This window comes from Amphiprion ocellaris, chromosome 22, assembly GCF_022539595.1.
Source record: "Amphiprion ocellaris isolate individual 3 ecotype Okinawa chromosome 22, ASM2253959v1, whole genome shotgun sequence".
NCBI lineage: Eukaryota > Metazoa > Chordata > Actinopteri > Pomacentridae > Amphiprion > Amphiprion ocellaris.
This window is the reverse complement of record NC_072787.1, coordinates 27,354,124-27,377,943: the sequence shown is the minus strand read 5'-3', so window position 1 is coordinate 27,377,943 and position 23,820 is coordinate 27,354,124. Positions and strand designations below refer to the sequence as shown.

At 36.7% G+C, this 23,820-nt stretch overlaps 1 protein-coding gene across 1 annotated transcript; it reads left to right on the top strand.

Annotated features, from left to right (window-relative positions):
- Positions 1-1,441: 1,441 nt before the first annotated feature.
- On the top strand, positions 1,442-18,945 carry riok3 (RIO kinase 3 (yeast)). The gene is made up of 13 exons (XM_023270946.3): positions 1,442-1,770; positions 4,330-4,445; positions 5,577-5,722; positions 7,587-7,694; positions 8,938-9,047; positions 9,725-9,868; positions 9,955-10,082; positions 11,263-11,445; positions 11,614-11,773; positions 14,319-14,399; positions 14,501-14,590; positions 16,550-16,663; positions 18,283-18,945. Exons 1-13 carry the CDS (start codon positions 1,735-1,737, stop codon positions 18,397-18,399), a joined length of 1,533 nt encoding a protein of 510 aa, XP_023126714.1. The 5' UTR covers positions 1,442-1,734; the 3' UTR covers positions 18,400-18,945.
- Positions 18,946-23,820: the final 4,875 nt, after the last annotated feature.

Sequence of the window (23,820 nt, the reverse complement as noted above, 5' to 3'; positions counted from 1 at the left end):
AAATGCCCTGCAGTTTATTTTAAACCGGAAATGAGTGTTTCATCTCATTTAATATTTTAAGTTCTAGTTATTATTCTACATTGTTTATACACATTTATTTATTTACTCAGTTCAGTAGATTGTTTTCTGCTTATTGTTGATTCTTCTGGATTAAATATGATTTAATTTTAATTAAAGGTCTTTTAATCACTTTGTGTTCAATTTACTCACAACTCCTGATGAATTAAATAAATAATCTTTATGAGTCAGAATTAGTCGTTTATTATTACTGTTATTTTTTTGAAATATGGATTTTTTTTGTTGACAAATTCTGATTACGTTTTTGTTCAAAAAAATTACAAATTATAATAATAATTATCATAGTAATATTCAAAAATTTAAATGATGATAATAATAATAGAAATAAAATAAGAATTTTGTGTAGACTAAAAAATGTATTGAGCAGTATCATTTTTGCTTTGAAAAAAATCTTGTTAATAATAATAGTAATAATAATAATAGTAGTAGTAGAAAAGTTGACATTTTGTTTGTAAAATTGCAAATTAAATACATAAATAATAACAAAAAAATCTGTCAACTCAGTCATTAAATTTTTATGATAAATCTTCCATTTAAAAACATTGCTAGATGTTGGTTAATTAATTTTGTAGTAATAAGAATATTTTTTAGAAAAGAATAATGTTATTATATAAATATTAAGCATTACCATTTTCCGTTGGAAAAAAATAGTTCTTAACAACAATAATAATAATACAAAAGTTGGCATTTGTAAAATTATAAATTAAATGCATAAATAATAATTTTAAAAATCTGTAAATTTCGACATTAGTACAACTTGATGAGAAACTTTCAGTTTAAAAAACATTATTACTAATTGGTGGTTAATTATTCTTGAAGTAATAATAATTTTTTTTAAAAAAACAATAATATTGTTATATAAATATTAGGCATGACCAGTTTTGGTTTGAAAAAGTCTTGTTCTTCTTATTATTATTATTGTTATGATTACTGTTATTGTTATCATTAATAATAAGAACAATAATAGAAAGGTTGGCATTTTGTTTGCAAAATTACAAACATTAGTTATTTAAATCAGATGATGAACCTTCCATTTAAAAAACAATGTTATTAATGTCGATTAATTCATTCTAATTAATCTTCTAGTTATAATAATAGAAATAAAAAAGAATTTAGTGTACACTGAAAAAAATTAGCTTTAACATTTTGCTTAGAAAAAAATAATAACTAATTTTATTATTATTATTATTATTATTATTATTATTATTATTATTATTATTATTATTATTATTATTATTATTATTATTATTATTATTATTATTATTATTATTTCTTGATTAATAACTAAATTTAACAAATTAAACGCAAGGCTGTTATTGTGAAAGCGCTTTGTAGTCCTGTACGACGATGACGTATCTCCGGTGGTGACCAGGGTTCACTTTGCTGTCGAAACTCCTCCGAATAGTTTCTCTACCTCCTTTCAGCCGTTAATTTATTATAAAAACCTCTGTTACAGACCCGTAAACTACATTTACGTCTTCGGCGCAGTTCGTACGACAGTTTTTTGTTTGTGTCACGTCGAGGAACGTCCGTTTTTCTCGTTGTTTTCGGGAATTTTTGGTCGTTAAATCTGCCCTCGACGCTCGCTAACGTTAGCTCCGTAGCTCGTCGCCATTCTACCTCCACACGAAGGATCGATTAATCGATATTTTAAACATGGATCAAACGGGAATCACGACAGAAACGCCGAAGGTAAGAAGCTCTTTGTGTCGCTGACTTGTCATCATCTGCTGTTGTGGTTTTTTTTTTCTGTTTAACTCGATGAAGCCGCCGTGGCTAACTGCTAAGTTAGCTCCTAAGTTAGCTGCTAGTGTTAGCCAGCATGGCCTCAGTGACAGTCCTGTCCTTAAAAGGCTCACTTAGACTCAGTGGCAGCAGCTTTGGCACAACTTAGAAATGGAAATGAGCTCCGGCGCTGAGTCATGGACCGAAAAACACCTTACATTAGCTGCTAGTTAGCTAACAAACACCGTGAGCTCACTGCTATTTCTGTAGCAGCCCACAAACTTAAGATTTGACCCTTTAAAAGTCCATATTTAATCTTTTAAAGTCCATAATTACATGTAAAAGTCTTGAATTCAGAGTATTGTTGTGTAAAAGTAGTGAAATCATCAACGAAATGTGAGGTTAGTGTTAAAAAGTTGGTATTTCTGTGTGTAGAAACGCCCCTTTAGCACACAGCTCCAAGTTTCAGGAGCTTAAACCTGTTTTAGATGTTAATTTGAAGCTGTCAGGTAAATATAATGAAATTAAAAGTTTAATATTAGACTCAGGAGTGTATTAAAGCAGCACACACTCATACAAACACCAGTAAATGTAGGCAGTTATGTCACACTGCTGCTTAAAATTGTGTAATTAGACCATCTAATAATAGAAGTTAAACTGGCCTGACTGGTTTGTCAAACAGCAACACATCAGATCTTTTTATTCTTTTAAAATCACCTAAAACCTTTTATTTAAATCCTCTTTTCACTGTTACGTAATTTAACTTGTTCAAGATGTAGGAATTTGAGTTTAAATGTCCATTTTCACACCCTTTTTTGTGTTTATTTTTCATATTTTTGTGGGGGTTTTTGTCGCTTCACTTCAAGAAAAATGTTTTTTAAAGCACAAAATAAAGATCCGAGCCTGATCTGACCTGGTAGGCATGGTTCAGATGAAACTGAGCTCAGACATGTCTGAACAAGCCTCTGTGACTTATTCAGACCATTACAGCTGGGTTTTATTGGACTCTCAACTCATTAATTCACCTCGAGAATGACATCTGTGTAGGAAAATGTCATCAGAAATGTTTTGATGAATGTTTGATCATGTTTTTCCACAACCTGAACATGATCAGTTTACTGTCATAGAGAAGGAAAGAAATCAGAAAATATTCACATTTATGAAACTAAAATCTGACAATTTAGGCTTTTTAAAAAAAAAAAAAAAACATGACTCTTCATTGTTTATGGAAATAGTTTGTAATGAATTTGTTGGTTATTGATTAGTCATTGTGGCTCTATTTTTATTGTAGAATAACAAAGGTACAAACATACAGCAACTGTGGAGTTTAATAATATATAATTAAGTTCCAAAACTTTACCTAAATAATATTACATCTGTAGAATAATACATTTATGTAAAAATAATAGTATGAATAATACCAAAAATCCAACAGCAATGAAAATAGGAAAAAAATATACCAACATGTGAACTAAAGCACCAAATTAGATCTAGTTCTACATCTAAATTTGTTAAAAAGATATTTATAGATTACAACAGCTTTATTTGGGTTTTGTTTTTTGGTTACAGTTTCTATGTCAGTGTACATTTAAAATTCCAGTTTCATGTCAGGTAGAAATTCATCAAATAGCTGATAAATTAACTAAACAATGACATAAGAAGAGAAAAAATGTGTAAAAATGACACAAAATGTTCCAAAAATACACTAAAAGATACAAAACTGACATAAAAAGTGACAAAAAATGTGTAAAAATGACCCAAAATGGCACAAAATGTTCCAAAAGTACACTAAAAGATGAAAAATGACACGAAATGTTCCAATAATACGCTTAAAGATGCACAGATCACTCAAAGGCTAAAAAATGACACTAAATGATGCCCAAATGACATAAAACAAGACAAGAAATGTGTAAAAATGATGCAAAATATTCCAAAAAAGATGCAAATATGACACAGAATGTTCCAAACATACACTAAATAGCACAAAAACATGCACAAATGTCACAAAAATGACACTAAAAGACGCACAAATGACATAAAAAGACACAAAACTGTGTAAAAATTACCCAAAACGTTCCAAAATAAGACACTAAATAGCACAAAAACATGCATAAATGACACCTTGTCAGTGTAAAATTTAAAATTCCACTTTGATATCAGGTAGAAATTAATCAAACAGCTGATAAGTTAATTGATAATTTTTTTTTTCAAGCAAAAAATGGTGAAAAAATAATCTAATATTCGCTGGTTGTCTTTGCTGTTTGTCATCGTAAAGTGAGTTTTTGGGATTTTTTTTGAGACATCACCCCAAACTCAACAAACATTTTTTGACATTTTATCGACTAAACTATTAATTTAACAAATCTTTAATAAAAATAAATTCAAAAATCACAGACTGCTGCCCTGAATGGAGAACACAGGTGTCGTTAGAATTAAAGTAAATCAGAGTTGCAATAGAGATGGTCCCGTTAGTTCTGAGTTGATGTTGGTTGTTTGTGGTGTAAATAACGTGTCGTTGTGTTTCAGAGTCCGTGGGGCTCCGTGGCCCCGGCGGCTCCGTCCTGCTCTCTGGCTGAGGTGATGAGTGAACAGCTGGCCCGACAGCTGGATGAAGAGAACAACAGCTTCCCAGCTCTGTCAGAGTGAGTCTTAAAACCTAAAAACTGAACCTGCAGATGCCTGAAGTTTACATTTACAGCCTCTGGTTCCTGCTTTAAATCTCCGCAGAGATGAAACTCCATCAGAGCTGCTTCTGAGGACATTTTTACTTTATCTGTCGGTGTCTCAATACGTTTTAAGTCAGATTATTTCAGTTTTAACCTTCTCAAATACAATCAGTCACTTTTTTCCTCACTGTCGCCTCATTTATCGCAGCAATTTAAAGTTGAAACGCCATTAAAAAAAACACTCAAGTTCTGTATTTCAGTAAAAGTCTGAGGTGTTTCTGCACCACAACGTTTCAGTTTTCATATTTCACATATAAAAATGTGATAAACTTACAAAATACAGCAGCATTAACTGTTTGAGGCTCAAAAAGTTTAATTAATTCAGAATATTCACCCCAAATGAACAAATATTTGAGAAAGGTCTTATAAATTAAACCAAATTTATGCTGAGGTTTGTCTTTCCTCTATAAGAATGACACTAAATGTTCTTAAAAAAAGGCACTAAGAGATGCAAAAATCACACAAAATGTTCCCAAAAAGATGAAAAATCACCCAAAGACTCAAGAATGACACTAAATGTTCCAAAAAAGACACTAAAAGATGCAAAAATCACACAAAATGTTCCCAAAAAGATGAAAAATCACACAAAGACTGAAGAATGACACTAAATGATGTACAAATTACATAAAATATTTTTTAAAATGTGTAAAAATGACACAAAATGTTCTAAAAATGACACTGAATAGCTCAAATACATGCCAAAGTGACACGCAAAAAAAGACAATAGCAGAAAAAGATGCTCAAATGATGTACGAAGAGAAAAAATGTGGAAAAATGACACAAAATCTTCCAAAAAGATGCAAAAATGTCACAAAAATCACACAAAGGCTCAAAAATGACACTAAAATATGACATAAGAGACACAGTTTTTATATTTTTGAACAGAATCTGGTGCAAAATCTTTATTTTTGTTGAAGTCAATCCTCGGGTGTTCCTTCATGATCTCTGTTCCTCTGGTGTTCCTCTGGTGTTCCTTCATGATCTCTGTTCCTCTGGTGTTCCTCTGGTGTTCCTTCATGATCTCCGTTCCTCTGGTGGTTCCTCCAGGACCGGATCGGAGCTGCTGACGGCGGATGAAGCCGCCGACACCACCAGCGACCTGATGCTGGCCCAGATGCTGCAGATGCAGTTCGACCGCGAGTTTGACGACCAGCTCCGGAGGGAGGAGAAGAAGTTCAACGGAGACAGCAAAGGTAGAAGATCTCCATGGTAACTGATGCTGTGGAGTTAGATCTCCACGGTAACTGATGCTGTGGAGTTAGATCTCCACAGTAACTGATGCTGTGGAGTTAGATCTCCACGGTAACTGATGCTGTGGAGCTAGAATCTCCACAGTAACTGATGCTGTGGAGCTAGAATCTCCATGGTAACTGATGCTGTGGAGCTAGATCTCCATGGTAACTGATGCTGTGGAGCTAGAATCTCCATGGTAAGTGATGCTGTGGAGCGAGAATCTCCATGGTAACTGATGCTGTGGAGCTTGAATCTCCATGGTAACTGATGCTGTGGAGCTTGAATCTCCATGGTAACTGAAGCTGTGGAGCTCGATCTCCATGGTAACTGATGCTGTGGAGCTTGAATCTCCATGGCAACTGATGCTGTGGAGCTAGATCTCCACGGTAACTGATGCTGTGGAGCTAGAATCTCCATGGTAACTGATGCTGTGGAGCTTGAATCTCCATGGTAACTGATGCTGTGGAGCTTGAATCTCCATGGTAACTGATGCTGTGGAGCTTGAATCTCCATGGTAACTGATGCTGTGGAGCTTGAATCTCCATGGCAACTGATGCTGTGGAGCTAGAATCTCTACGGTAACTGATGCTGTGGAGCTAGAATCTCCACGGTAACTGATGCTGTGGAGCTAGAATCTCCATGGTAACTGATGCTGTGGAGCTAGATCTCCATGGTAGCTGATGCTGTGGAGCTAGGTCTCCATGGTAACTGATGCTGTGGAGCTAGAATCTCCATGGTAACTGATGCTGTGGAGCTAGATCTCCATGGTAGCTGATGCTGTGGAGCTAGGTCTCCATGGTAACTGATGCTGTGGAGCTAGAATCTCCATGGTAACTGATGCTGTGGAGCTTGAATCTCCATGGTAACTGATGCTGTGGAGCTAGAATCTCCATGGTAACTGATGCTGTGGAGCTCCATCTCCATGGTAACTGATGCTGAGGAGCGAGATCTCCATGGTAACTGATGCTGAAGAGCTAGATCTCCATGGTAACTGATCTGCTGAAAATATATGAATTTTGCAGGTATTTTTGCTTTTTTTTCTTCCACACTTTTTTGTGTCATTTTTGGGATTTTTTGTGTTGCTTTTTGCACATTTTTTTGTCTGTTTTTATGCCATTTGTGCACGTTTTTGTGCCAGTTTTCTATCTTTTTGTGTCATTTTTGGAACATTTTATGTGATTTTTACACATTTTTTGTGACTTTTGTTTTCATTTTTGGATTTTTTTGTGTCCATTTTGCTTCAGTTTTCTGTCTTTGTGTCATTTTTGCATCTTTTATTTTCTTTTTGTGTCAGTTTTGGATTTTTTGCATCAGTTTTGTTTCTTTTGTGTCAGTTTTCTGTGTTTTTGTGTCATTTTCACATATTTTTTGTCTGTTTTTGTGTTGTTTGGATTTTTTTGTCAATTTTGCATCAGTTTTCTGTCATTTTGGTGTCTTTTAGTGTCTGTTTGTGTCATTTTTGTGTCTTTCGTTTTCTTTTTGGGTCATTTTTCAAGTTTTTTGGTCTGATTTATGCCTTTTTTTGGAATTTTTGTGTCATCTTTACATATTTTTTGTAATATTTTTGCTTTTTTTCTTCCACTACAGAGTTAAACGGCTCCTTTTATGTGAAGCAGAGTTTGAAGCAGAAAGTTGAAAACCGCCCTGGTGATGTCTGTTAACTCTGAGGTTTCGATTTTGTCTGGATGTGTTTAATCTGCTTCATAGTTCAGAACTCTGGGTTGATGAAAACATCTCAGACTTTTTAACGTTTTCTTTCTGAAGGTTCCTGATGAATCTGATGAACAAACTGAGCTTCATTAAACTTTCTTTGTTTGCTTCCAGTGTCCATCTCCTTTGAGAACTACCGGAAGGTCCATCCCTACGAGGACAGCGACAGCTCCGAGGACGAGGTGGACTGGCAGGACACCAGAGACGACCCCTACCGGGCAGGTAACTCACCTGTTCTGCTGGTTTCTACCTGTGTGCACGTCTCAGCTGATACAGACTCATGGTGTTTAATACCGACATGTGGGTCATTTTAGGAGCTTTTTCTGTCAGTTTTCTGCTTTTTCTTGTCATTTTTACACATTTTTCTCTGTTTTTGTGTCATTTTTGGAAATTTTTATGTCATTTTTGGAGCTTTTTCTTTCAGTTTTCTGTCCTTTTGGCATCTTTTAATGTCTTTTCATGTCACTTTTGTAACTTTTTGTGCATTTTTGTCTGTTTTTGTGCCATTTGTGCATGTTTTAGTGTCTTTTTGTGTCATTTTCAGAACCGTTTGTGTAATTTGTACGCTTTTTTGCCTGTTTGCCTTTGATTTTTATCATTTTTTGTGTCGTTTTTTGTCGTGTCATTTTGGCATCTTTTATTGTCTTTTTGTGTAATTTTTGTAACTTTTTGTGTCATTTGTATACATTTTTTGTCAGCTTTTATGTCATTTTTAGAATTTTTTATGTCAACTTAGCATTTTTTGTGTCAGTTTTCTGTGTTTTTCTGTCATTTTAACACATTTTTTTCAGTTTTTGTGTAATTTTTGGAATTCTTGTCACTTTTGTGTCATTTTGTGTCATTTTGGCATCTTTTATTGTCCTTTTATGTCATTTTTACACATTTTGTGTCAGTTTTCATGTCATTTTTGATTTTTTTTTGCCAATTTAGCATTTTGTGTCAATTTTCTGTCTTTTTGTGTCATTTTAAGAACTTTCTGTTTCATTTTAACACATTTTTTCTGTTTTGTGTAATTTTTTGGATTTCTTTGTGTCAGTTTTGTATCTTTTTGTGTCATTTATGGAACTTTTTGTGCCTTTTACACATTTTTTGTCTGTTTTTGTATCATTTTTGGAATTTTTTAACGTCAGTTTTGTGTTTTTTCTGTCAGTTTTCTGTGTTTTTGGTATATTTTAGTGTCTTTGTATCATTTTTGCATCTTTTAGTTTCTTTTTGTGTCATTTTCAAAACTTTTAAAAATGTATTTCTCTGCTGTGTTACTCTTCCTCTCAGTGGTTTATTGGTCAGATTATAAAAGAATCAGTTTTTAAAGGTCACTGCTTTATTTAATGCTCCGAACAATAAAACCTGTGGAACAAGCAACACAACGAGATGACTAAACGGCTGCTGCTGTCGTCCTCTGACCTGTGAGTCACTGTCGAGTGTTTTTATTCATCTGATCTCTGAGCTGTTTGTGATCGTTCAGAAAAGCCTCAGACGACGCCCAGGAAAGGATTCACAGGGAAGGGCAAGAACATCACCACCAAACACGACGAGGTGACCTGCGGCCGTAAGAACACCGCACGGATGGACAACGTAAGAACACAACGAATGTTCACAAGAGTCTGATTTCACTGTGATTTCAGTCATGATGATCAAAAATGTTCTCCTTTTATTCTCCTTTTATCTGTCTCACTTTGAAAAGTCAGCTTTTTTAGAAACCAACATGGCTCGGTTCAGTTTGTTTTCTTAAAACAGAACTTATCATTTCTCTGGTAGGATTTCAGCATCTGATGGTTTGTTATTGCTGTGTTTCGTAGAGAGAAATTAACATCTCATCATGTCCAATTTAGTTTAGATTTTAGGACCAAAATATACCAAAAACAACACAAAAAAAATGATTGATGGAGCAAAAAAGAGTCTAGTGAGGGAGGACACCAAAACTCCTATGACTCCTCTGAAGGACTTATGTACATTCACAAAATTGCCGAAGTTTTACCTTCATACTGTGAATATTTTCATTGTTACAGGCCCCTGAAGTAGTCTTTTTCCTTTAGAGGAGTCATAGGAGTCTTGGTGGCCTCCCTCAAGTCTCTTTCTGTAGATAAAGTAAAGTTTGTGTGTTTTTTTCAGATTTGGTTGTTTTATTGTGAAATTAAACTTGTGAACTCTCTGATATCGGTGACGCCTTCCTGGGTTTGTGTTTATTTAACGGACTGAACAAGAAAAAAGGGGCGACGGTTGAATCTCGGGTTTGTGTTTTTGTCCTCCAGTTTGCTCCAGAGGTCCACGTCGGGGACGGCCTGGGGATGGACCTGAAGCTGTCCAATCAGGTGTTCAACTCTCTGAAGCAGCACTGCTACAGCGAGCAGCGACGCAGCGCCAGGCTGCACGAGAAGAAGGAGCACTCCACCGCCGTACGTATGAACGCCATAGAACCCAAACATCCAGACATCTGCTGCAGGACGGATGTCTCTAACTCCACCCTCCGGTCCCCCCTCAGGAACAAGCCGTGGACCCTCGCACTCGTCTGCTCATGTATAAGATGGTGAACGCCGGCGTCCTGGAGAACATCAACGGCTGCATCAGCACCGGGAAGGAGTCGGTGGTTTTCCACGCCGACGGAGGGAGGTGAGAGGAAAAAACACCGTCAGCTTCCATCTGTAGGCAGTTTAAACAGCCAGGTGTTCAAACAACTGGAAAAACATCTAGAAACAGGAAAACAACAGCAACCAAATACATTTATTAATTAAAGCAGTCAAAGAGAGCAAATAGAAGACAGTCGTGTTGGTTATTAAATGTGTCTGAAAAATCCACCGTTCAGACTTTATGTAGATATGAGATGTGAACTTCAACCCTCTGAACTCAAAGCAGCAGTTTCTGGAGGGTTTTTATTTGTTTCTGTCTAATTTTTCTTCACTGTGGTTCATTTTTCAATCTAAAGTCCTTGATGGATACAGAATAAAGGAGGAGAGAGAACTCAGAAATGTCTTTGATGCAGAGACATGAAGACATGAAGAGACACAAATAGCACAAAAAGATGCTAAAGTGACACAAAAAGTTGCATAGATGACATTAAAAGCAACAAAATGTGAAAGAAAATGGCACAGAATGTTCCAGAAATGGCAAAAGAAGACACTGAAAGATGCAAAAAATGACACAAAAATAACACAAAAAGACACTAAACTGCCAAACAAAGATGAGAAAATGACATAAAAAGGCAAAAAAAGATTGCGAAAGTGACAAAAAAATTCCAAAAGTAACACTAAAAATTGCACAGATGACATGGAGATACAAAAAATGATACACAAAGTTCCAGAAATGACAAAAAAAGGCATTGAAAGATGCAAAAAATGACACAAAAGTACACAAAACTGACACATAAAGATGTAAAAATGACACACAGTTCCAAAAGTGACACTAAAAGTTGCACAGATGACATAAAAAGACAAAAAATGACACACAAAGTTCCAAAAATGACAACAAAAGAGAACTCAGACATGTCTTCTGTCAGTAGGACTCAGAATGAAGGAAAGGGACAAAATTGACACAAAAAGTTTCTAAAATTACGCAAAAAGTTGCAAATATGACACAAAAAATACACAAATTTGCTAAATTGGCACAATGAAACCCACAAAATGACACTACAAGTTGCTAAAGCGAAACAATTGACACAGAAGACATAAAATTCACAGACAAGATGCTAAAATGACACAAAAAGACTCCAAGAGATGCAAATTGACACAAATATTTGCAAAAAAGACACTAAAAGTTGCAAAACTGACATTATGTGTGTGTATTTGTGTTTCAGCCTGGAGGAGCAGCCGGTCCCAGACGAGGTGGTTCTGAAGGTTTTTAAGACGACGCTGAATGAGTTCAAGAACCGGGACCGCTACATCAAGGACGACTACCGCTTCAAGGACCGCTTCAGCAAACTGAACCCCCGGAAGATCATCAGACTCTGGGCCGAGAAGGAGATGCACAACCTGGCCAGGTAACACATGGGTCGTCATGGTAACAGAGACTGATGCTGCTGCTGGTCCAGGTAGTGGTCCAGGTGGTGGTCCTTTCCACCTCCAGATGTGTCTCCTTGAACCTCAGACCACAGATTGATGCTGCACATCTGGAAGGTCAGAATAACAAATGTCCTCTTTGTGTTCAGGATGAAGAAGGCGGAGATTCCGTGTCCGGAGGTGGTTCTGCTGAAGAAACACATCCTGGTGCTGTCCTTCATCGGCAAAGACCAAGTTCCTGCTCCCAAACTCAAAGACGCCATGCTGGGCTCCGAGGACATGAAGGACGCCTACTACCAGGTCCTCCAGGTACGTAGCACCAGGACTCCTAGAACCAGGTCTTCCAGGTACGTAGTACCAGGAATCCTAGAACCAGGTCTTCCAGGTACGTAGCACCAGGACTCCTAGAACCAGGTCTTCCAGGTACGTAGCACCAGGACTCCTAGAACCAGGTCTTCCAGGTACGTAGCACCAGGACTGCTAGAACCAGGTCTTCCAGGTACGTAGCACCAGGACTCCTAGAACCAGGTCTTCCAGGTACGTAGCACCAGGACTCCTAGAACCAGGTCTTCCAGGTCCGTACCACCAGGACTCCTAGAACCAGGTCCTCCAGGTACGTAGCACCAGGACTCCTAGAACCAGGTCTTCCAGGTACGTAGCACCAGGAATCCTAGAACCAGGTCTTCCAGGTACGTAGCACCAGGACTCCTAGAACCAGGTCTTCCAGGTACGTAGCACCAGGACTCCTAGAACCAGGTCTTCCAGGTACGTAGCACCAGGACTCCTAGAACCAGGTCCTCCAGGTACGTAGCACCAGGACTCCTAGAACCAGGTCCTCCAGGTACGTAGCACCAGGACTCCTAGAACCAGGTCTTCCAGGTCCGTACCACCAGGACTCCTAGAACCAGGTCCTCCAGGTACGTAGCACCAGGACTCCTAGAACCAAGTCTTCCAGGTCCGTACCACCAGGACTCCTAGAACCAGGTCTTCCAGGTCCGTACCACCAGGACTCCTAGAACCAGGTCCTCCAGGTACGTAGCACCAGGACTCCTAGAACCAGGTCTTCCAGGTCCGTACCACCAGGACTCCTAGAACCAGGTCCTCCAGGTACGTAGCACCAGGACTCCTAGAGCCAGGAGAAACCACCGAGAAACTGTAGAAACTAGGCATAGGGCCAATATGATCCAATATCGGTATCTGGTTCTGGTACCAACGTAATTCACGGATCGTAAAAGTAGGAGTCCAGTCTACTTTATGCAAATGAGCTCCAGGTAAACACACCGGATCGCAGCTGGAAATGCATCACATGTTGCATGCTGGTCCGGTTGCGGTGTGTTTCAAGCTGTGATCAGGTGTGTTTACCTGAAGCTCATTTGCATAAAGTAGAGTGGACTTCTATTCATGCAATTGGATGCACCGTGCAGAGATCCGAGGCATCGTGAAACTGTCCTCAAACTTCTAAACCAGCCGTTGGTGACATAAAACCAGGACAGATTCAGCTGCTGCACAGATTATTTCTCGCCTCAAATGCTTCCAGAAAAACTTTTTGCTGAGGTGTTTTCAAAATAAAAGAGAAAGTTGGTCCAATACATCTACTGGACTGTCGAACTGAAAGCTCGGTCATGTGACCAATTAGTGGCAGCTAGTGACCGCCCACCAAGTGCTCGATATTCAGACATTTGGCTTAAGGGTTTCAAATTGACTCAGTATTTATTAAATCCAAGACAGATACACTCAAAGGGTGAACTTCTCGAGCACTACCCCTCTCCAGATAAAATACAAAGGGCTGCTTCATCTGATCAGCAGAAAATAAGTATACTGGCTCTTGTAGCATCAACAAATCAATATCATATTTGCCTGTAGAGAGGAGTTTATTACAGTCTCATATAAAACCAATAATAATAAAAGAAGCAGAGCTCTGGTATCAGAATAGTATCGATCAGCAGATATCCAAATTCAGGTATCAGGATCGGATCGGGAGTGGAAAAATGGGGATCGGTGCATCCCTAATAGAAACAGAAAGACTGGTCAGATTTTCACCTTTACGACGGTCCTTGAACTACTCATCTGTGATCCGTTCGAAACTTGAACTAAATCTGAGCTTAAAATTTAGATTTTTAGTCCATATTTATTTATTTAACACGTGCTAATTTAAAAAATCTGCAAATGTAAAAAAGAGAAATTGTTGGATTTTCAACTTTCTGACGTTCCTTGAACTACTCATCTCAGTTGTTCTGTTGGAAACTTGAACCAAATCTGAGATTAAACATTTGATATTTTCCCCGAAAGCTTATTTAAAATGTAAATAGTTAAATATTTAAGGTACGTAGAGCCTCTGTTTTATTTTTAAAGTGTTTGTGACGCTGGTAAACAAGTTTTTCTTGTTTTTTTGTGAAATATATGATAGAAAAACTGGCCAAAAAAAGACAAGAAGCGAAGTTCTGATGAGTAAATCTGTAGTAATTTAAGAAATGTTGGTGTGAAATCTGCTTATTTTAACTCTTTGGTTCTCAGTTGGCGTCACGTCGTGTTTTATCGTTTTATTGTTGGTTTTTAGACATAAAATCAGAAACTAAAGCGCTGTGATGCAGAAATTACTCAAACTTTTACTTAAACTCAGGATTTGAGCGGATTTTCCTCATTTCCAGGTTTACGTTTTAGTTGAAAATGAGCAAAACCAAACAGAGTTCAGGCAGTTTGATTCTTTTGTTTTTGTCAGTTTCTTTTCAAATTAGGAGTTTCTTGTGATTTTTTGTAGCTAAATAGCATCAAATTTTAAAGACCTTTAGAGGAAATCTTGAGTAAAGTTTGTGTTTTTATCTGTAATAAATAATTTCTTCCTTCATGTCTGCAGATGATGCAGAAACTCTACCAGGAGTGTAACCTGGTCCACGCTGACCTCAGTGAATACAACATCCTGTGGCACGAGGGGAAGGTACGAATGCTTCTTCTGCTCCTTCAGCTTCATTTCTCTTTTGGTTTTTCACAATAAAACTCTGATTCTCTCCTGTCTGTCCTTCGGTTCTTCCTCTGCAGGTTTGGCTGATAGACGTGAGTCAGTCCGTGGAGCCGACACATCCTCACGGCCTGGAGTTCCTCTTCAGGGACTGCAGGAACGTTGCCACAGTAACGGCTGTTTGATTTTTATCTCATTGACAAACAAAGATGTTGAGTTTATTTACTGAGATGTGGAGCAAAGAAAACAATCAAAGCTCTGGTTTAAGAAGCGTCGTTCCACCTCAGATCATCATATCAGACTTACCTGAAAAGATTTCATCATGAACTCATATTTAAAAGGCGTCTGTGAAACTTTAGCTTGACCTGCCAACTACTTCCTGTTAGAAAAAATTTGATGAAAAATCGACCTTTCTTTGCATGTTTAAATTCTAGGCTGTTTGATCAACAATATCTGAGGAACTATTAAAGATAAAAACCTGAAATATGCTTGTTAAAGTCCATAATGTTACTGTTTATTAGATATAAAGCTGCACTGTTCAAAATAAAAGTCTGAAATAAACTTGTTCCATCAAAAATCAGCAAATTTTTAAGAAAAATTCAGTTTGACTTTCTCTGACTTGTCTGAAATTTTGGGTAGTTCAATGAAAAATTTATTTTATAAATTTTGTTATAAATCTCCGAATTTGATCAATCGGGCTGAAAGTTAAGAAATATCTTTCTAAATGTTCAGATTTTATACTTTAAAATTTCAGACAAATCAGAGGAAGTCCAGCAGAAATTTTTCTTCTGCTTTAAGTGGATCGACAGGCAGTTTTTTGAACATGTAAAAAAAATCTCAGTGTTTTTTTTAACTTTATTTGTCCCCAAGGGGCAATTAAAAAGGGCATACAAGCAGCTTGAAAAGGAAACTAAGCAAGACACACAATTACACACAAAACACAAACAACATTAAAAAGAACATTGTAATTTAAAGTGCTTTTTTTGTTCCTCACTTATGGGACAGTAAAGTACTCTTCAATACTGTGTTCAAAAAGAATGTGTTAAAATAAATAAAAGAGTTTACTGAGCTGAATTAAGAAGCAGGATGGTTCTAGGGACAGAGGAGGACTTCTGTGTCCTGCAGCCTGGTGTCTCAGGACACAGAATGTGGGAGGAGTCCTGTAAGATCCTGCCTGCTGTCTTTATGGTCTGTTGGTCGCATAACACAGTCACACGTATGAAGCTTCATTTCATATATGATGCTAAAACTTCAGAAATATCTTTATAAATGGACGTATTTTGGAGGATAAATATTTCAGACAAATCGGAGAAAGCTGAGCAGAAATTGTAAACTTTTGCTGGTTTCAGATTTAAGTCTTTTTCAGGCTTTTATTTTGAAGGGTGCAGCTTTATATCTAATAAAACAGTAGCATTATGGACTTTAACGAGCACATTTCAGGTTTTTATCTTTAATAGTTCCTCAAATATTTTAGATCAAACAGCCTCGAATTTAAATGTGAGAAAAAACCTGTTGAAAGTGGATCAACAACAAGCATTTATTTCTTTTTTTATAAGTCTCTGCAACTATTTGATAAATCAGGCTGAAATTTCAGGCATAACTTAACAAACGTCCACATTTTATAGTATAAATATTTCAGATAAAACAGAGAAAGTCAAGCAGAAATTTCTCTTTAAAATTTGCTGATTTCAGATGGAATGATCCCATTTGAGACTTTTATTTTGAAGGGCGCAGCTTTATATCTAATAAAACAGTAACGTTTTGGACTTTAACAAGCACCTTTCAGGTTTATATCTGTAATAGTTCCTCAGATATTGTTGATCAAACAGCCTCAGATTCAAACATGTGAATAAACCTGCTGAAAGTTGGTCTAAAAAAGAAATCATCTCTAAAAATGTTTGATAAATGAAGCTAAAATGCCCGAGATACTACTTTAAATATTTATGTGTGAAAAAAAAATGAACAGTGAAATAGTTTGTAATAATCTAATAATAGTTGATTATTGTTGCTCTTTAAATAGAATATTTTCTTAAAACAATAAAGATGTGACATTCAGTTCCTCCAGACTGGCTGTTTAAAGCGATTTAAGCTGTTAAATGTTGGAGAATTAATGTGTTTCTGTGCTTCAGTTCTTCCAGAAACGAGGCGTGAGCGAAGCCCTGAGCGTCTACGAGCTTTTCAACACCGTGTCGGGTCTGAACGTCCCCGTAGGAGCCGAGGACGAGGCCGAGTTCATGGCTGAGGTAAGAACGGACAAAACACGTCCTGGTGGAGCCAAGTGGAGTTTTATTAAATTAAATCTCAGTTTAAAAGGTGACGAGTGTAGTTCCAGGTGTTACTGCAGCGTCTCTCAGTTGGTTTAGTTTATTGAACAGATGTTTAAAAAGGTGGCTGTGAAATTTTAGCTTGATATGCTAACACATTCTGAGATAGATTTTTATAAAATAATCTGCCCGTTGACCAACTTTCAGCAGGTTTATTCTCATCTACTGTTTGAACAACATTTATGTTTAAATTCGAGGCTGTTTGACCTAAAATATTTAAAGATAAAAACCTGAAATGTGCTCATTAAAGTCCAAAACGTTGCTGTTTTATTAGATATAAAGCTGAGCCCTTCAAAATAAAAGTCTCAAATATGATCGTTCCATCTGAAATCAGCAAATTTTTAGAAGAACATCTGCTCAACTTTCACTCATTGGTCTGAAGTTTTGAGAGCATAAAATACGGACATTTATAAATATATTTCAGAAATTTTAGCTTCATATATCAAATCGTTCCAGAGATTTAAAATAATAAATTCTTGTTGACCAACTTTCAGCAGTTTTTATTCCCAAGTTTAAATTTAAGTCTGTTTGATCAACAATATCTGAGGAACTATTAAAGATAAAACCTGAAATGTGCTTGTTAGAGTCCATAACGTGTCTCTTTTATAAGATATAAAACTGCACCCTTCAAAAATAAAAGTCTCAAATAGGATCATTCCATCTGAAATCAGCACATTTTAAAGAAAAAATTCTGATTTGTCAGAATTTTTATAGCAGAAAATATGGATATTTATGAAGCTATTTCTGTAAATGTTATTTTAGCAGATTTTTTAACACATGTTAAATCATTTTGACTAAATATCAGAATGTAAATCTCAGATTTGGTTCAAGTTTCCAACAAAACGACTGAGATGAGTAGTTCAAGGACCGTCAGAAAGTCCCAACAGAAATGTCAGAAATCTAACAATTCTTTTTGATTTTACAGTTTGTTGCTCTAATATATGGTGTTATTGTAGCAGATTTTTTTGGAAATAACACCTTTTAAAAAGCAGTTTTGCCTAAATATCACATGGTTAGTTCAAGGACTGTTGTAAAGTTGAGAGTTTTAACAGTTTTTACAGTTTGTTCCTCTAATAAATAATGTTATTTTTACATATTTGTTGAAATAACACACTTTTTCAAAAATAGTTTTGCCAAAATGTCAAATCTTTGAGCTCAGATTTAGTTCAGGGTTCCAACTGAGTCACAGATGAGTAGTTCAAGGACTGTTAGAAAGTAGAAAATCAAACAGTTCTTTAGTTTTTGCAGCTTTTTCTTCTAATAAATAATGTTATTTTTGCAGTTTTTTAAATTAGTATGTGTTAAATAAAACAATTTTGACTAAATGTCACAGTTTTAGGCTCAGGTTTGGTTAATTTTGCCGACAGAACGACGCATCACTCGTGGTTAGTTCAAGGACCGTTGGACAGTTGAGAGTGTCTACAGTTTTTTGCAGTTTCCGGCTGATAGATGGAAGGTTTAGGAGTTCAGACGCTTTAAAAAAACATCCATAAAATGCTTCTCCAGTCACAGACTTTGGTGTCTCTGCTCTGTTCCAGATCGTGGCGTTGGAGAAGAGGAACGAGGACCACGTCCAGAGGCGAGGGAAGAAGACGTTTCCCGTGGCGACCGAGGACGGCGGCCCTCCTCCTTTAAAGCCCGACACTGACGACTAACGGCCGCCCGGCTCCCTCTCTCTCTTCACCATCCGTTTGAAAACGCTGTAAAAAGGAGGAGCCGGTCGGACGGCGAGCAGCAGCCCTCCACTGACCCGATGGACGGAGCGCCCCCTTCTGGAGAAACCAGCTCCCACACCTGAGGGGGTTTTTAATCTAATCTTACCGCATTTAAACACATCGTTACTGGACCTGGAGCTCCAGCTGAGCTTTGATCTTCAACTTTTACTTAAATTCCAGCGAAGGATCCGGAGCCGCTGTGACATCATCAGAGCGGCGTTCAAAGACAGCTGTTTTTTTCCAGGATCAAACCGGCCGCCTGTGTGCTGCTTTTCTGCTAAAAAAAAAAATCATTTTACCGACCATAAACGAAGTCTGCTGAAGGAAATCATGTCAGTAGTTGAACGTAGAGGCTGCCTGCGGTAACAGAAGGTCATACGTGTGCCGCTCAGGTCACATGATCGTCGTGTGTTTCTGTCGAGGCTGAAAAAATAAAAGTTCTGGAGCTGATTGTGATTAAATGAAAATAAAACATGAAGACGGGAACTCATTGGTCGTCATTCTTTCAGTAACATCACGAGTTTGGTTTTTATCTGGATCATGTGCTGGAGGTCACATGACTGGCAGCCCTGAAAACTAGCTTCCTGGTTGTTACCTTCACAATAAAAGACCTCAAGCTGAGAATTAAATGGTTCAAATCTTTAAAACAACAAAATATTCTTCTTGGTGTCACTTTAAGTCAGAATCGATCTCAAAGAACCAAAGTATAAAGATCTGAAAAGTCATTTTTATTAGACAGGAAGTCTGTTTGGACAAATAAAAACTCATTATTGATTATTTAGTTAAAATGTTCAATTAAATACTAAATAACATGTTTATCAACACTAAAAGTAAAATACAGTCAAATATTTAATGAGGTCAGTCTGTGTCAAATTCAAATTATTTAAAGATGATAAAGAATATGTGATCTAGACACAATTCAGGAAATAAGTTCATCCACTGACCACAAACTGAGTTCTACAAAATAAAACACAAACAAATCATTGAATTTTAGATATTGGCAGTTAAAAATGGGGGAAAAATGCAAAATATTTTCAAATTAAGGCAGTATTGTGGCCTAAGAAAGTTCCCAAAAGTTTCAGTCCTTTTTGGCCTGGCGCCTGAGAGAGTGCAGCAGGTCACAGTAGCTCCTGGGATTTCACACCTTTTTAGTAACTTTCATGTGGATTTTCAACTTTTCTTTCATTCTTCAAAACTTTTCCAGCCCAATAAAACACTGACCATGTTTTTTGGGCGTTTTTGTTTGTTTTCACTGCTTTTCTCCCTTTTCTCTGGGCTTTTTGTGTTTGGCTGTTTGGCTCAGCAGAGCAGCGCTGTTCCAGTTTAACTGGTGATCAGGTTAACTGGCGATACTTTCCGTCTCCAGATGTTTCGTCCGCAGATTCGTCACGATCACACCTGGATTTACGTGAAATAAAGATACCAGATAAAGAAGACCTCACCGAAAAACGTCGGCATCATTACTTAATAAAGTCTATACCCATGTAAATATCATCTACAGACAGTAAAAAGAAATGTGCGGACCGAAATAAAAAACACGTATTTTTCAAGTACGGTGAGAGGATTCGAAACCACGTAATCCTGCGATAAAATTACGAGACCATCGTTTTACTCATTGTGCTACCAATCAGCTCTACAAGCATTCTGCTTCATCCATATAGATCACTGTCATCCTGTCCGGTGTTTAATACCTGGTTATTGTTCAGGAAACACGTCCATGTCACCTGAGTTCGGTAAAGTTGGCAAGATATTCACAGATTCGGACTTTCGGCATCAATAACTCATGAGATATACGTTGTAAAAACATAAACAATGCCTCTTTCAAATCGCTGTAAGCTAGACAATGTGCTACGAGGCCAGTTTTATCAAAAGTCGCTGTCTTTCAAGTTGCAGAAATAACACTGGTGTCTATGAGCAGCTGGCTGTGCAACGAGTGAACAGGGACCGTCTGCAAATAGCAAAACCGCTGCAACAGCGAAGAGAGACAAATATTCAATTACTTCACTTTTATACACTGTAGTGTCACCAAATTTACTGCAGCCTTCAATTGTCTCCTGCTGCTCATACTACAACTCTTGGTTTGACACTAAATAAAAAAAATCTGAATTTTAAGGAATTTTTTTAAATCATTTTATTAGTAATAAAATACAATAACTTCCCTCTTATACACTGTAGTGTCACCAAAATCACTGGAGCCATCAGTTGACTCCTGCTGGTCATACTACAACTCTTGGTTTGACACTAAATAAAAAAAATCTGAATTTTAAGGAATTTTTAAAAATCATTTTATTAGTAATAAAATACAATAACTTCCCTCTTATACATTGTAGTGTTACCAAAATCACTGGAGCCATCAGTTGACTTCTGCTGGTCATACTACAACTCTTGGTTTGATATTAAATAAAAAAATCTGAATTTTAAGGAATTTTTTTCTTATTTTCTTATTATTTTATTAGTAATAAAATTCAATAACTTCCCTCTTATGTACTGCAAAAAGATTACACTCTGTCTAACTCAGTTGGCTCCTGTTGATCATACTACAACTCTTGGTTTGATATTTAACTATTTTTCATGATTTTAAGGACTTTTTTATTAGTAATGAAACTGTTGTTATATATAGCAGATATTTTTTGTTGTAACAGTTAAAAGTGGTCATCCATTTTTTTTTTTTTTTTGGTAGATTGTGTAACATTAATAACCAAAAGTAACTGAATTTTAATGATTTGGGTTGTTTATTGCCATGTGAAGATGTGCACACTATTTAGTGTGCATGCTTGTGTGTGAAGTTGAAGGATTATGAGTAAATTAGCTTTGATGGCTCTTCTCTTGATGTATGTGGGGCTATATTTTTAGATCCACAGTGCACCTGTTTGTCCAAATACATGATACTGAATAGTAATGGAACTTGGACTCCTCATCAAAGAGAGGATCAGATAACATCAATATACCAAACTAAACTGTTTAGACTGTCTCCTCAAGTACTGACGACTGGGAAGAAAGACAGTCAGACGCTTTCTTACGAGGCTGCAGCCTTAACTGATTCATTTAAACCCTAATGTTAAACAGCTAATAATATTTTCCAAGTTAAGGACTGCACGGACAATACTTGGAAGAAAAAACCTGAAGGTATGATCAGTAGGACCCTTTTGATGGTTGGATGGCGTTTATTTTTTCTGCAGTGTTTAAGAGTAAAGTAAGTGAATTTTATTTACTACAAAAATTCCTTAAAATTCTGATTTTGTATTTAATATCAAACCAAGAGTTGTAGTATGACCAGCAGGAGACAATTGATGGCTGCAGTAAATTTGGTGACACTACAGTGTATAAAAGTGAAGTAATTGAATTTTATTACCAATAACAATTCCTTAAAATTCAGATTTTGTATTTAATATCAAACCAAGGGTTGTACTATGACAGTCAGGAGACAACTGATGGCAGCAGCGAGTTTGGTGACACTACAGTACATAAGAGTGAAGTTAATGAATTTTATTACAAATAAAAATTATTTAAAATTCAGGTTTTTTATTTAGTGTCAAACCAAGAGTTGTAGTATGACCAGCAGGAGACAATTGATGGCTGCAGTAAATTTGGTGACACTACAGTGTATAAAAGTTAAGTAATTGAATATTTGTCTCTCTTCGCTGTTGCAGCGGTTTTGCTATTTGCAGACGGTCCCTGTTCACTCGTTGCACAGCCGGCTGCTCATAGACATCAATGTTATTTCTGCAGCTTGAAAGACAGCGACTTTTGATAAAACTGGCCTCGTAGCACATTGTCTAGCTTACAGCGATTTGAAAGAGGCATTGTTTATGTTTTTACAACGTATATGTCATGAGTTATTGATGCCGGAAGTCCGAATCTGTGAATATCTTGCCAACTTTACCGAACTCACTGTTTTGCCCAACTTTCGCCAGTTTGTGGACTGTGCAACCCGGGACAATACAACTCTGGACCTGCTCTATGCTAATGCCAAAGATGCATACATTCTCCAACAGACTCTTCCAGCTGCGCTGTCACAGTGAGCTACAGGAGCACATTCATACCATACTCTATACAGCTGTACAATAACTCCCCACTCTGTCATAGATACATAACTCACTCATTTATGTCTATACTCGTGTAAACTGGCACTGCATTATAGTTACCTGTTCCATATTGTAAATTCCTAATATTATTCCTAATTCTTCTATTTTGTAAATGTGTACATATTCCATATTTTTCTATATGGATAGTAACTACCGGTATTCTGTTTTTACTTTTTACTAGTTAGTCTATTCTTTATTATATCCTATTATTGTATAATTCTGTTGCTGTTCTCTGGTCTATTTAAAATTACTGTTCTGATCTACTGTGACAACAAAATTTCCCTTGTGGATGAATAAAGTCTGTCTAAGTCTAAGTAAATGTATAAAACATGTAAGTGCAGTATTTCATTATTAGATGCAGCCATTTACTATTTATAATGCACAGTAGTTATTTCATGTGCGATATTTCATTGCAAACTGCAGTATTTCACCTGCAAAATTCAAGTTTTCATGCAATATTAAAGTTTATTGTGCAATATTTTATTATTATATTCAATAATTGATTTTTATTTGCAATATTTGATTATAATCTGTGTTGTGAAGCACGGAGATATGGGATCCCAGAATCAGTCATTTATAAGGGCTGACTGTGATCTCATAGTAGGGGATGTTGAGAAACATGGAGGTATGAGATCCCAGAATCAGCCACAAGGGGGAGACTCTGGCAGAATAACAGCTAAATAAGGGAACATTGTGATATTATAACCTGTGATTTATAACTGATTCATGCTATAACCTAATAAGTGTGTTAAAGCTAACACAAATACCTATTTTTATAATCTTTGTTTAAGAAGTAACTAAGTCAGAACAGCAACTCACTGTGAAAAGTGATGTTTTGGTTACCAGGGAAACTGATGTTTTTGATAGATATGACAAATATGAGGAACTAATGCTTTATTAAATGGAAATTCTTTTAAGAGTTTTGATTACTATGAAACTGAGATGTTTTAGAAAGAGTCTTGATTACTGCTAAACTAAGGTTTTTAACTTAGTAATGAAGTGAGAAGTCAAGAGCTAAGGTGAACTGGGGTCAAGTGTTCACAGTAAAGGTTATTAACCTCGAGGTAGACGTCGGGGATTTTTGTGAGTCTGACATCTGTTTCCTGACCGGAGGCCTGCTCTGAGCTGCAGATGGAACAAATACATTAATAGAGAAGTGAGACTGAGTGGAAGAGTCCAAACAGTCCAAACAGTTAGTTTGAGTTCCTCAAACATGGAGGGGTCTTAGGATGAGTTGGGGGGGGCTGGTGGAACAGTCCAGAGTGGATGGTTTTAG

Bases quoted from the DNA above. Each gene is read 5' to 3' on its own strand.
- riok3 (XM_023270946.3), top strand. From the start codon at position 1,735: ATGGATCAAACGGGAATCACGACAGAAACGCCGAAG. The intron at 4,446-5,576 runs GTGAGTCTTAAA...TGGTTCCTCCAG, and splicing joins AGCTTCCCAGCTCTGTCAGA to GACCGGATCGGAGCTGCTGA. The intron at 9,048-9,724 runs GTAAGAACACAA...TTTGTCCTCCAG, and splicing joins ACACCGCACGGATGGACAAC to TTTGCTCCAGAGGTCCACGT.